Source organism: Euprymna scolopes, chromosome 18 (assembly GCF_053919585.1).
Source record: "Euprymna scolopes isolate OS-2025 chromosome 18, ASM5391958v1, whole genome shotgun sequence".
Taxonomy (NCBI): Eukaryota; Metazoa; Mollusca; class Cephalopoda; order Sepiida; family Sepiolidae; genus Euprymna; species Euprymna scolopes.
In genome coordinates, this window is record NC_136499.1 from 63837525 (window position 1) to 63853049 (window position 15525).

The window sequence follows — 15525 nt, forward strand, 5'->3', positions numbered from 1 at the left end:
AACCTCCAGAAGACTGTTGCTTAGAACTGATTAATACTTACCACTTTTATCCGTTGTGCAATGCAATGGATCTTATGTGTTTCGCTGGATGTTGTCTGTTAAAATCTCTCGTTGAACCTATCGAGGGCCTTTCAGCCAATGCCTGAAGTAGCTTTTAGGGAGGGAAAGGGGGAGGGACAATACTGAAACGAAAGGAGTTCTGTTAACAGTGATAATATTGCTAAGAACCTTTCAGAAGGCGATCAGGAAGGAGTGATAAAAACGTATTATGGTTTCTATACTACGCGCTGAAATTTTCTGATTGGCCAAAAGAAACTACTGATTGGAGATTTTGTTTAACCAAGAGTAGGTTCATCAACCGTCTTTGCGTGATTTCTTTTTCGCTTCTGTTCCTGAATCGTGTTCTATTTCCTTTTCTCCTCTATTGGGTTCTTTTGATCTAGCTGTTGTTGATGTTGAGGTTGACTTTTTTTTTTCTTTTAGTCTTCAATTGAATATGTTTAACTATAAGAAGGCTGATAGAGATGCGCTTCGCAACTTCCTATGTGCCATTCAATGGTGTCCTGTTTTTGGTATGTTTCCGAATGCTAACAAGATTATTGACTGGTTTCTTGTTAGAATTGACACTTTCATTCCTCATCGGCAGTTTCAAACAAAACCTCATTCTCCTCCCTGGTTTTCATCTGTTTGTGCTTCTGCCGTCGCCCATCGTAATCAGTATCGTCAGGGTGGTCCTGAGGCTTCTAGACAATTCTACAGAGAAGCTAGCAATGCCTGCAAGAGAGCAATTTCTGGTGATAAGTCTAGGTGTTCTCAAATTTTTCGTAACTCTATTTCATATCAAAAGTTGGGTTTCATGATTTTTGGAGAATCTATGATGGTTTTATTAATAATAGAAAGTTTGATATTCCTCCCCTATTTAATGGTCTCCACGTCATTTCATCTTCTAAGAATAAGTCTGATGTCTTAACTCGTCTTTTTGCTGACAATTCGCCTTTCGATGATTCTAGTGCTGCTATTCCGGGTTTTCCTCCAAAAACTAATCAGTCTTTTGATTCTGTAATTATTATTCCAAAGATGGTTGCTAGAATACTTGCTGGTCTTGACCAATCTAAGGCTTTCGGGACTTGATTTGATTTTTCTTCTTTTTTTTTTTTTTTTTTTTTTTTTTTTGAAGCCTTGTGTTCCTGAATTTTCTTCTCGAAAATATTTAATCTCTGTCTGGTACAGTCTTGTTTCCCTTCTCATTATCTCAATTTTAAAAATGCTGGTGGTCGGCCCAACTATAAATATAGTCATGTTTAGTTTTCTCTCTGTTATTAGCAAAGCTTTGGAATGATTAGTAAAGGAGAAGCTTGTTCATTTTCTGGAAAGTTTGGGCCTCTTTAGTAATGTTCAGTATGGATTTGGTGGGGTTTTTTCAACAACTGATCTATCAACTGTTGTAACTAAACGGATCTGTCGGTTTATAAATAATTCGGGAAAAGGTAGGGCCATAGCGCTGGACATTTCGAACACGTTTGACAGAGTATGAGATTCTGGTCTTCTACAGGAACTTCGATGTTATGGTATTGGTGATAAAGTTCTTGACATTGTTAGGTATTTTTTTTCTGATCGAAGCTTGTGAGTATGTCTAGATGATGTATCTTCATTTTCTTTTCCTATCAATACCGGTGTTCCTCGGGTTTTTATTTTATGTTCTTTTCTGTATAAATGACCTTCCAGAGAATATTATTCAGAAAATTAACATTTATACTGATGACAGCACCCTCTATTCTGGTATTGTTTCGCGTCCATCTTCCTCGGGGCAATTGAAATAAGCAACTGATCTAGAAGTTGATTTGGGTAATGGATTGGGGTAAAAAAAATATAGGATGTTTCGTTTAATCCTGTTAAGATTCAGTTATTGTATTTTAATCGTAGGCGAGTCCCTTTTTACTGAGATTCTTATGGATAGCTCCGCTTTCGACTAGTAATCGACTCTTGACTTCTTGGTCTTTCTTTTTCCTCAAGTATTTCTTGGAGTCCATATATTAAATCCATTGCTCTTTCTGCTTCTTGTAAAACCGGTTCTCTCTATCGCTCTAAACACTTTCTCACAGCTTAGGCATATTCTTTATTTCTACAAATTAATTATCAGGCCATTTATGAAATATTGTTGTCATGTTTGGGCTGTTGAATCTCTTTACCGTTTGAAAATTCTTGATAAATTGCAGAAACGTATCTGTAATTTGATTGGCCCTACCCTTTATTCTTTACTGCAACCTTTCTCTTCAGACGTGATGTTAATAGTCTACGACTTTTCTACAAATATTATTATGACATGTGTTCTTCAGAACTGTCTCATCTATTCCCTGCTTCCTTTGTTCCAGCTCGTTTGTCTCGCTGGTCTAGTGGTCTCCATCAATTCAGCCTTAATACCTCATTATAATACAACTACTTATTCCAGTTACTACTTTCCCAGGACTGCAAGGTTGTGAAACGCTTCCTGCTCACTGTTTTCCTTCTACTTTATATCCTTGTTCTTTTAAAGATTAAAGGCAATATGCATCTTCTGTTCTGTGATAATCATCTCTCGTTCTTGTAAGCTCCTTACATCAAGTGACTTCATGCATTGTCTGGAGCGATTTGCATGAAATGGTACGTAAAATGCGCCACTGCTTTTGAACAAAGGAAATACTTTTATATAAAATCTAAGATTAACTCGAACTGTTCTTAAACGTTCTATATAATATTGCGTTTATTCTAATTGGTAAGTGCTAATATGAAGAAAATCATGTAGATTTGGTATCTTTACTTAAATGCAATTGTACTACTAATACTTTTTTTTAAACATCCGTGCAGGTAAAAGGACATTGCTGAATATTTATTCTCGGAGCATAATTCAAATATTTGAAATTACAACTTATATGTTTTGGACTTTTGAAGTCTACATAATTAATATATATATATATATATATATATATATATATATATATATATATATATATATATATATATATATTTAAATTGTAGTATATATATATATATATATATATATATATATATATATATATATATATATATATATATATGTACTACAATTTAAAAATATATTTATATTGTAAAATATACGTGTGTTCGTGTGCGGGGTGCGTTGTATATATATATATATATATATATATATATATATATATATATATATATATATATATATATATAGAGAGAGAGAGAGAGAGAGAGAGAGTGAGAGAGATAAAAAGGAACAAACCGAGTTATGTGTTCATCAACGTTTCGTCTTTATTTCGAAACTTCCTTTGATAAAGACGAAACGTTCATATATATATATATATATATATATATATATATATATATATATATATATATATATATATATATATATATATATATAGCATATACACACATATTTTTGTTAATTGTTACCTCTAAAAAGTCTTCATATTATCACTCTACCACACCCTACATAATATGTATGCCTAGTCTTTTTTGTTTTAATTATGTTATATATTATTGAAAGAAAAAAAAACAAACACACTTTTAGTTATAAAAATAAAATGTTTTTAATTCGAATTTCTTTATAGAATCAAGTAAAACTAATTAAAACCATCAAGTTTACTTACAAAAAATTATTAGTACTCCCTGTGGCGAAAATCCGTGTTTCTTTATAAAAAAATTCTTTCTCCCCAAAACAAATTTTCCAGCTACCTGAAATGTTAGTGAAGATATCATAAATAGCTTTGAAACATTTACTTCTTTCCAACATCATCTTTACCTTTCTCGAATTTTAAGCGCTTTATTTCTTGTGTTACCATACGCATTCGTTTCATTGCATTCACCATTGATATATTGGCCCTGAAAAAAGAAAATTTAATCATTAAAAAATTAGACTTAGGACAATAAACAATTATATATATATATATATATATATATATATATATATATATATATATATATATATATATATACTTAATTCTACCTGAAATGTTAGTGAAGATATCATAAATAGCTTTGAAACATTTACTTCTTTCCAACATCATCTTTACCTTTTTCGAATTTTAAGCGCTTTATTTCTTGTGTTACCATACGCATTCGTTTCATTGCATTCACCATTGATATATTGGCCCTGAAAAAAGAAAATTTAATCATAAAAAAATTAGACTTAGGACAATAAACAATTATATATATATATATATATATATATATATATATATACTTAATTTTATCACATAACTTAATATATGAAAATATTTTATGCATAAATTGTCAGTATTTACTTCAACAGTGCTCAATACATAGGTAGAGCTAGGTAGTAAGTTATTAAATTGCCATATATATTTTTATAATTTATATATATTTTTTTTTTCTTAATCTCATTCATCCAGAGGAAGTCTCGAAATAAAGACGAAACGTTGATGAACACATAACTCGGTTTGTTGCTTTTTATTTCTCTCTCTCTCTCTCTCTCTCTCTCTCTATATATATATATATATATATATATATATATATATATATATATATATATATATATATATATATATATATATATTCCTTGTACACATTTGTGAATTATTTCACGGAATTCTGCCTTTTGGATGACATCGAAATATCTTCTAATAACGAGATTTCTTTGGATTTTTACTTCTGGATACCGGATTTTTACAAACTTTTCTTGGATTTTACCGTTATTGGATATTCTACTCTTCACTTCACATGAAATCATTTTTCTTTTCCCTCCGCTCATGCCCTCTGCTTCACTATTTTTTAATTTTTACCAAGTAAGCTCTATGGATTACTTGCAGTTTCATTAAATACTTTGCAAGCAAAATCCGATTCCGCATTTTGTTAATTCCTACCCTCTGATGAGAAGGAAAGTATTTCTTTCGAAACTCCGCGGATTAAGGACAATCCATTTAATTTGTGTTTCCTTTTTTAAAATTAAATATTTTTAATTCTTCTTAAAGTGACTTAACATGTTTTATTAATTCTTTCTTCTTATATATATATCAGAGCACATGCCATTAAAATATTTGTAGGACAGGCACAGAGATTCAACATTGTCGGAATACTATTTCCATTATTCTCATCTCACACACACACACACACACACACACACATATATATATATATATATATATATATATATATATATATATATATATATATATATATATATATATATACACGATGCACGACTCTTGTCTCATAATTACATTCGCAGCTACACTGACAGAGGTGTCTATTGGCTCTTGAGACTGAACGGAGGCATCGCATATATATCATAGATAAGAGCTCAGTCGAGCACCAACCATAAAATAACTATAGAGTAGAGAAAGACTAGCAACCTCTCTACTGTGAGAAATTGAGTGTAAGGAAAAGAAGAGGACATCCACCACTAGATTTCGAAGTCGATGTTGTTTATTATCAAGGCAGGAAATGTTACTCTCTGCGGTGCATCCACAGATGTGGCAAGAGTACTTTACCTTAAAATGTATTTGATTCGTATACAAGTAAAATATTGCGTCAAGAGTGAGATAGTTTCTAGAGCGACATCCAACTATTTTTTACCAACGACATTAGCAATGGTGTTGATGTAGGTTTCTCATTTCAAGTCTGGAGTAAAAGCTAGTCCTAGAAGCTTATACAAGCGGCCGGCTTCCTCAAAGAGATAGTCATTTATTTCAATTTGGACAAAATGGGGATCCGAGCATTATTGGTAAATGAAGATAATCTTGGTTGTACATGCATCAGAAGTAATTAGCCACCTTTTTTCGCCGTTAGATGAGGTACTCCAGGTCGGAAATAAGAAAATCAGAAAGATCTTGACCATTAATGGTCTTCACAGTGTTGCTATAGATGGTTATTTCATTTGCGTAAATGTCAATAAATAATCTTAGAATGCGATTTGGTAGATCATTGAAGACTATGCATGTGATAGTGTACTGCTTTTTGTTTTTGTTTTGTTTTGTTTTTTGTTGTTTTTTTTTTAAATATTGGATGCATCGTACTATCCCTATGCATGTGATAGTGTACTGTTTTTGTATTTTTTACATATTGGATACATCACACTATCCCTGTGACAGGATCGCTGATAAAATAAGACATGGCTTGATGTTGTCATATGCATCCACAAAACAATGAAAAATTACACTAAACAAATATACAATTAGTGTATCTCAGAATAAAAACGTGATTGTCATCATTGGCAGGGGTTCATGTTATAACCAACATGAAAGAGCCGGTCGGCATCCCGCGAATGTTGGCCCTTATTTCAGTTAATAGAATACAAGATACTAAATAGAGGTAAATAAATATGATCAGCACAAACTAAAGGGCATGAAATGTTTCCGATAATTTTTTAGAGATGTTATAAGAGATCTGAATCCGAATTTTGGACAGGCCATTTCATGACGTTTACTGGACTGTTCAAACTTTTGATTGACTTGACCTTACTACATAGGGGTTCTATTCTATACTCAAATGAATGATCAGGGTAAGATATAGACAGCGGCATAGAAAGAAACGAGCTCTTAAAATGCATCCAACAAGTCTTATAAAATAATGTTTATAACAATGATTCTATGAGGACTGAAGAAATAACAGCATTCCAACTTGTCATGAAGCTGTCTGACAATTTCGAAATGATTCAATGAATTGCTAAGCATTGGTTAATAACCAATCCTTGCCGGGGGGGTGGGTGAAATCTGTTATTTACCATGCGCATTGAACTGTTATTTGCAGTCAATTTATAATTGGAGATGGAAATGTTTAAAAGATGGACTTCGTCATTCAATACGAAAAAATTTTTGAGCGAAGCAACTTTCCTGGCGAGCAATTATCTTTATAATTTATATGTGGGATAATAATTTCTTTCGGTTTCAGTTTTTACATAAAACTCGAACTTAGCGGCTATTTTCTTTTCAGAGCGCTATGTCTACACATTACCGAATGATTAGTTAAGGAAACCCCCATTTTGTCACAGTTGTACTTGTATAAATATATTTCATTTAAATCAAAACGGCTTAAGCATAATCGTGAGGTTTTTGTTCACGCTTTGCGTCCTAAAAAGGAAATACATTTTAACCGATTTTATTTATAACTATAGGACCCGTTAACCGCCGTTGCCAGATGGAAATCTGCCCCCCCCCCTCGCAGAAAGTAAACTACGGTTGCTGTTGGTGGCCACTGTCATCCCTGAACAATTGCGGAAATGGCTGAAATGCAATAATCTTGCTTTCATTAATTAGTGCTGGTTTGGGCCAATAACATGCTATGGATTTAAAAAAAAAAAAAAAAAGCAATTAAGGGAATGTGTAAATCAGTATGAATTAATAAAATTACGAAAATGGTCCATTAGAATAATAATAGACAGTAAAAGCAGAAGTTTTAGAGCTTAGGGATTCTCGCTATATATGAACTGTTTAGAGTAATCTTAACTGTTTCCATTTGTTGTTCAAATATTCATCTTCTTTTTAATTCTTCCAATAGTATTAAATAAAATCCCATTTTCTGTTGTATTTTTAACGTGTAAAACAAAACAATTACGACTTTTTTCACTTTAATTCTTTGAGTATTGTTATGTTAAGAAATGCGCTTGGAATAGACGTTTCAGACTCCCAATGTTAAGAATGGCTTTCGGAATAGACACCGCCAATCTCCCCATCTTAAGAATGGCGTTCTAAATAGACAGGCCAAATATCTCCATGTAAAGAACGACTTTTGGAGTAGACAACCTCCTTTTGGAAAAAAAAATCCCCCAAAATTTAATCATAATAATCGTTATCAGCATACTCACCCGCAAATACTAAAAAAAATTGGGGGTGGCAGTGTAGGTAGGAAAGAAGTAGATTTGTTTAGCGCGCGTGTCTACAAACCTGACAGCCAATGAATTACAGTGCATAATACAGGTCTTTGTAGCGCTATAAGTACTTGCGTCCGCAAAATTTTAATGAGATTTTCTTAATCAGCACAGTTGAAAACGTATAATAGCCGTCATTCTAAAGAAAATTTTCGAAGTGGACCTAATGTACAAATTTACACCCTCATAAAAAGTTAATGTGTGCGCAATATCGAGAATGCAGTAGATGATATTGCCAAAACATTTATTTTTAATTCGGCGACGATTTTAACAGATTGTGGAGGTTTAAATAAAGTATATTTAAATAAAAGACATATAAAAGAAAACGTAACTATGTTTGAAAAAATATAATTAATTACTGGAACAAGTGTAACAAGCGAGCTAGTAAGAGAGAGAGAGAGGAAATAATTGTTTGTTCTTTTTTCTTCGGCACAGAAAGAAATGTAAAAGCGAGCGAACGAGAGGGACAAAGAAAGGGAAAGTTGGCAAGTATATATACAGGGTGATAGGAAGGTAGAAATAGAGGTGTAGGGAGAAAATGCAAACTTACGCTGTAAAATGTAATAAAACGAACGCAGCAATTTATTGAGAGGCCGAGAGTAGGTATCATTGCGACTCCATTGTGGAATGGTATATTAGCGTTTGTTTAGCATGCGAATACCGTTAATCCAGAACATAGGAATGGTCAAAGCTCAGCCAATCAGCTTGATCGGAGTTAGTCTGGCGAGCCTTTATTTATTTTTTAATTGGAAAAGGGAAGGATTATGTTGTGTCTATGAGTTTATGATCCAGTTACGAAGAGTGAAACCCTATATCTGTCGAAAGTTCACAATTCCTCCCATTGATGACTATGGGCGGCAGGAGGTCTTGATATTTAGAGGGAAGAGTTGAAAATACTTCCTCTAAAGATGTTTGCGATTGTGAGGATGTTGCTCCTAAGATGAAATGTAGGATTTTATTATAACGACTAGATGTGTCTAAAATGACGTTCTAAAGTAACATAAGATAATGGCTAATAATTTAGATATAATAAATTTCTATGTAGCATCTGTTGTTGCAAACCTATGATACTTTGGTCCAGAGGGAATTTCTGCAATAAATATATTATATACGGAGATACGAAAATTATAGAAAGTATTAATAAATAGCAGTCCACAGTAATCCTAGTGAATAGTTTATTACGAACAAACAGGGAATTACAACAAAACATTTATACTATTTATCTTAAAGCTAAAGAGAGAGAAAGTAAATGAAAAAGAGAAAAACCAAATCAAAGAAGAAATAAAAAAATAAATTATAAAAAACGAAGAACAAAATAGATAGAAAGTGAAATAACAATGAATAGAGAAAGTGAAATTACGATAAAGATAGCGAGAACGAAAGTTAAGATACAATAAAAAAAAAAGAGAAGAGGAAAAGAAAAAGTGTAAAAGAAAGACAGAGAAAGATAGAAATAAAAATAAAAAGAGAAAATGAAAATGAAAAAGGGGAGGAGCTAAACAGAGAGAAGAGAAAGTGAAAGTAGAACTGAAAAATGAATTAAAAGCAATAGAGAATAAAGAAGAGATCTGAAAATAAAAATGAAACTATAAAAGGAAAAAAGAAATATCATCGCAAACAGAATAGTGTGTTATGAAAAAACTTTTTTGAAAAGATAAAGAAAGAGATAAGGGTTTAACTGAGTCGCAAATGAAAGAGAACATGTACGAGGTGGTAGCTATTTGAGGTGAAGTAAGAGGCGCTTAGAAAGGTCAGAGTTCATTCTTAAGGTGTAGCAGGAGGAGGTGGAGGATAACGGAGTGAGGATGACGCCTGGACTTTTCGGATTCTGCGCCAGATGGGAAAGTCTGCAAGAAAGTGGCAGTCGTGTGACAAGGTCGGCGCCAACAGTTGACGATCTCGCCGGCGCGATGCGTTAGTGGAAGAACTTGGAGTGAGAGCTGGGGAACATAGCGAAAAAAAAAAAAAAGAAAAAAGAAAACAGAGGATCAACGTTTTGATCAGGCAGAGAAAATGAATGACCACACGAAGCGGAAAGATGAAAAGATTGAGAACAAAATAATAGGAACGGAAGAAAAAAATAATAACCAAAGGAAATAAACCTGACAGAAAAAGAAAGAACGATAATATATAATCATTTACATGTATATTTTGTTAATCTGTCCGGAATAAGAAGGAGATAGAGATAGAAAAAGAAGGAGAGACAAGCAGACATACAGACACGCACATAGACACAGAGGCGCAGAGAAAGAGAGGCATACGCACAGACAGATAGACACACTTACAGAGAGAGAGAGAGAGAGAGAGAGAGAGAGACAGACAAAAAGATACACAGACAGACAAGCAGACATACAGGCATATACAAACATAGAGAGAGAGGCAGAAATAGACATACAAACAGACAAACGTACAGTTAGAGATAGAAGGTGACCGACAGACATAGAGAGTGAGAGAGACCGGGACAGAAAGACAGAGGGAGGGAGAAATTCGAGCATTTCTTTGGAGAAACAAAGCTGTCACGTTTCTGACGTCTGTTTGTCAGAAAAAAAGATTATTTGGGAAAATAAATCGAAAAGAAAAAGAAACAGAAATGATAAAAAGAAACCAAAAAGAAATAACGAAATTGCGAAAGGGGCATGTTAAAAGGTGTAAATAATTCGACGAAAAAAAGGACATTTTTTTTATTTTATCCTGTTAATTAAGTATACTTTTTAGTTAAAAATAAAATAAATTTGATAAAGATAAAAAAAAAGAAACGATATCATAAGAACTTCTACAAAACAGAATTTACAAATACGGAATTGAAAAATAAAAAAAAAATGATGTTTTACCAACAGAAAAGAAATTGATCACATTGACCGGGTGAAAAGTTTAAAGCTGAAACTAAGTCGACGGAAACTCAAGTACTAATAAAAAAAAGAAGAAAAATAAAGATTAAAATAAATATTTTACAAGATAGAAAAAAAAGGGTCGAATCCACAAACAAATAAACTTATTTCACACAGGAAAAAAGACTTTAAAAGGCAGATTAAAAAAAAAAAGAAAAGAAACAAAATATCATTTCCTCAATTTTAAAGCTAAATTCTCACAAACAAACTGAGAAAGTTGAGGAAGGAGATTTTAAAAAAACATAAAATATAAAGAAAAAATGAAAAAGTATGTTCGACGAAGAAAAAATCGAATGGTTAAGGCCGAGTTACAAGCGTAAATCGGAAACTGTTGTAGAAAAATAGAGAAGAAATATAGAAACGAAAGAAGTCAGACAAAAAAAAACGTATAAAACTGAATTAACTACAAAAAAAAAAGAACAAAACATGAAAACAAACGCTTAACTAAAAAAAAAAGGGAAACCGTCAAACTAGACACGGCATTAGGAAACTGACGTGAAAGCGTTTCGAAAGAAAAAAAGGAAGGCATTATCTGAAAAACGTTAATAAAAAAAAACAACACAATTAAAAAGAAGAATTTAATAAACAAAAAACACGAAAAGAAAGAAAAACAAGCGTTATTGAGATGAATTCATTAACATGCTAAGCGATGAAAGTTATATTTCAAACGTAAGCGCTTCAAACCAAACTTAAGCGTCACCGATTGACCGGTCGACCTCACATATTATAGAGATGTAATTTAACAGAAAAGAAAACATAAATCTATTAAAAAAACGAAAAACGAAAAGGAAAACAAAGCAAAGAATGACAAATGAAAAGAAAGAACAAGAAGAAAAAAGATGAGTTAGATTAATTGAATGCATCAGTTAAAGACGCTAACATCTCGTGATAAGCCTTAAAAACACATCTGAAAAAAAAGAAAAAAGATACAAAAAAAAAAGAGCTGGAATCGAAACCCTACCCCTGGCTGACAAAAGAAAAACTATACATGAGTGCAGTATTGCTGGCGACTTGTGCTTTAAAACAGATAATACATGGACACTTTATCACTCATTTTAAACAAACTTTGGTCGATGAAACACAATAGCATTGTGGCTTACTGGCTCTTCTTGTCTGCAGTTTATTCGGAGATTTCTTTCGCCAATTTCGGATATTCCACCCCCAAAGCGATGGCGGACGAAATGTCAAATTCGGCCAAACTTGACCGATACAACCTGGCCAAGAATTACAGGTAAGTGATGGTTGAATTTTCTTCGTTCATTTAAAAGTAACCGCCCTTTACATATCCTATAGTTGGGGTGAGTGAGTGTCTTACTCCCACTGAATTGGATCCATTGTAGATATTGACGCACCAATAAAATCGGAATAGGTATGAACTTTTGCTTTGATTTCACTAGAAATTCATACACATACCTTAAACATATCTGTCAATACATTGTTTTTCGTGATGAAAAATAATAAGTCATACCTTGACTTCTTGGTACTTATGCAGAATACGGACCATGCCGAAATATTAACGTTATTATTTAGAAAACCGTTCTTAACATGAAGAGCAAAGGGCGTTCTATAACTATTTTGTATATTCATCTTACCATTTAATAAACAAAAGATACCGTAACACTTGAATTTTACTTGAAAATGCTATCTAAAAAATAGCACGGTCCGTATTCTGCATGAATAACTACGTCTGTATTATCCTTAAAGATAATCCAAAAGTAAAGGGAAGTACAAGGGGTGCTCCAAAAGTAATGCCTCCTATTTTTATTTTGCCCGAATCGATCAGAAGGGATTACAAATTGCATTGTTATGATAGCTGAACTCATGCATTCAAGACCTGAAAGCTTCATCTCTGTTGCAGATATTGACGGTGTGAGACTCTAAGAGAGCAACCCTTATCATGGACGCGTGCCATAAGCAAAGATACGTCATTGAATTTCTGGCATTGAGAAAGGCGGTGACTATGTAGCAAAATAAATTCTGGAGCACAAAAGGCCGCTCGTTTTCATTGTATCAATATCGTCTTCGTAGCTCTTCAACTTTTTGAGTTTAAAAATAGGAGGCTTTACTTTTGGAACGATTCTCGTATTAAATTGTTAATTCAATTTACATGCGTGTCTGTGGTCTGTAAAAAAAAAAGAAAAGATTTCCAAGTCTGACATAAAACACGTCAAGTAGAGAATGCAAGAATTGAACAATGTGAATATAACAACAACCAAAATGGAGATAACAGTTCGAAACATGTAAAGACTATAACGAATATTAACTCATCTAAAAAAGTATCATCGAATACGTAAAGAGTGATTGAATCAACTTAGAGTGAGAGAAAAAATAGATAGTCAAGAGAAAGAGAGAAGGAGAAGCGGGAACGTGCGACGTTGTCAGTTAATTATAAATTACTGCTTATTAAAACAACGAAAGCAATTTTCTTCGATCATAATACAATTGCAGAAGTAAAAAATATTTCAACATGTATTTCGTGTGATTAAAGTATATAGGAGAAATGTTCCAGCCTAATAGTAGATTATTATATGATAAACTAGCAGGAAGACCCTACGTTGCCCGAGATTAAATGATGATCAACGAATGTTTCACATTCCCATATTTTTATTGTTGTCGAAATCGGGTACATCGTCCATTTTTTTTTTTTTTTTCAATAAAAAGTAATTGCCTGCACTAATTGGGAGCTCATCGCGGTACTCTATATTGCACTATAATAAATCTACTGTTGATATTATAAAATTATTTTTTAATGGCTTGAATTAAAGTTTTAAATGGATGAATCAAGTATCATGGTTCAGTTGTGCTTTAAATAGAAACATTAATTTCGAACGCGCCTCTGTCATATCAAACAAAATACTGTTGGTTTTATATGACGGGCCTTTCGGCTCGTGTGGTAATAAAACTTATCAAATGCACTTGTGATGTTAGGCTGTAGAAGGTGTTAACTTTGGTCAAAATCGCTTGTTCCTTCTTTCATCGGATTATTTCGATTATTGATTATCGATACTTATCGAAGACATTCCGATACAAAACCTATTCAAGAACAGTGCTAGGCGCATGAAGTACCTTCGTGCGAAATTTAATAAACATCGGCCCAACCGTTTGGGAGTTCATAGGGAACGAACACGCAGTTCATTTTATATAATAGTAGATATAGAGATATTAAAAAATAAAAAGACAAAACCCCATAATTAATCTCTCTCCAATTTTGAGTTAATAGTATCAATACCTGCACTGACATTTCCTTTTATTTATAATGGACTATTCCAATTGTTTTTTTTTTATTATTATTCTTTTCTTTAAATGGTTGAGAGAAAGAGAGGCAGAGGGCGATGGAGAGAAATTGAAGCGTAGATCATAGACGATGTGTACAACATACGTACGAAGAAATGAAGAAACGAACCGGCATTGACCCTGGGTGGGTTGAACCGGCTTCCTTCGAAAGAGAAGTTTCTAAGAATATCAAATTCACAAGCACTTGCCAGTCGCATGCATATTCAAGTCAACGGACATTAGTTTTTGTTTTTTTTGTAGTTCCTGCAGAGAGTGTCAACGCCTTCCTACATACAGCGCCTGGTATTCCCAAGTGGTCGCTTATTTTGTACTGACCAGGCTCATTGTTACTTAACTTCGATGATCTAATGAGAATTGGTGTGTCAACGTGATTAAGCCGTATATCATTTCTACAACACACAGTGAGAAATGGTGAGTTCATTGCAAATGGAGACTAATGAGAACAACTAAGATTGAAAACGTTTTTTTTAAACATAACTCAATCCCAAAACAAAAGAATATTTTAGCTTATATTTTGCGTGATTAAATTATATAAGAAAAATTGCTTTGGCAAATAGACGTTGATTGATTCACATTTGGTATAACCATCATTATCATCAGACTCGTTTACACACTCTCCCTTTTTTTTTTCTTTTTTTTGCACACCTTCTGGAGCTCATTCTTACCGTAAACAACTGCAGCAATGAAAAAAATGACAGTAGTGCACGACGAAACTGTTATTTTATTCTGTTGCATACACCTGCATATATCCACATCTGCATATGTATATGCGGCTATGACTTCCGGGATATCGATAAGTTTGTGTAATGTACACAATTTGTTTATTTAGAAAGAGCTTTGCATTACGGTAAGAATTACTTAAAGACAGAAGGAACTGGGGAGGGGATTTATATAGTCATCTATAGACATACTGTTTCGCTGTATCATAGCTCTACATTACAGCTAAACTAGCATCACTCACAAGACAAGGATGACAGCTGTATGTAAGTTTAAAAATAAAAGAAACAAAAACTGAAACCCATATTTCAGCTAATTTACATTATAATTTACTTAATTACGTAGAGAGGACATTTCTCAGATTTGTCTTTTGCTTTTTCTCTTTATTGCATTGAGCTCTCTTTCACAATATTTCTTTTATTACCGGAATTACACAATCTTCACAGATTCAACACACACATTTCTCTATATATAAATTCGTATTTCTGTCTGTCTGTTTGTTTGTTCACAATTTGATTAATATATAAAAAGGTTCCTTACTTAACTCTCTCATTTATTTATTTATTTATATATATATATATATATATATATATATATATATATATATATATTATGATTCTTGCAAACTACATACAATAAAGAGATCATCTCATTTGCATATTACATTAAGAAAAATCGATTTTATTAAATAGCGGTATCTTAGTTAATGTTTCTAGCATGATAATTGTTATAAGTGTTCTATTTAAAATCGTTATTTAATAAATTTGAAGC

General features: G+C 32.7%; 1 protein-coding gene across 1 annotated transcript in view; it reads left to right on the top strand.

Moving 5' to 3' along the window:
* Positions 1 to 9624: 9624 nt before the first annotated feature.
* LOC145297638 (protein Wnt-8b-like) overlaps positions 9625 to 15525 on the top strand; it is a 164118-nt gene continuing 158217 nt past the window's right edge. The window contains exon 1 of the mRNA XM_080143743.1: positions 9625 to 11974. Coding sequence (XP_079999869.1) covers positions 11778 to 11974 — 197 coding nt within the window. The 5' untranslated portion in view covers positions 9625 to 11777. The remainder of the gene's footprint in view (positions 11975 to 15525) is intronic.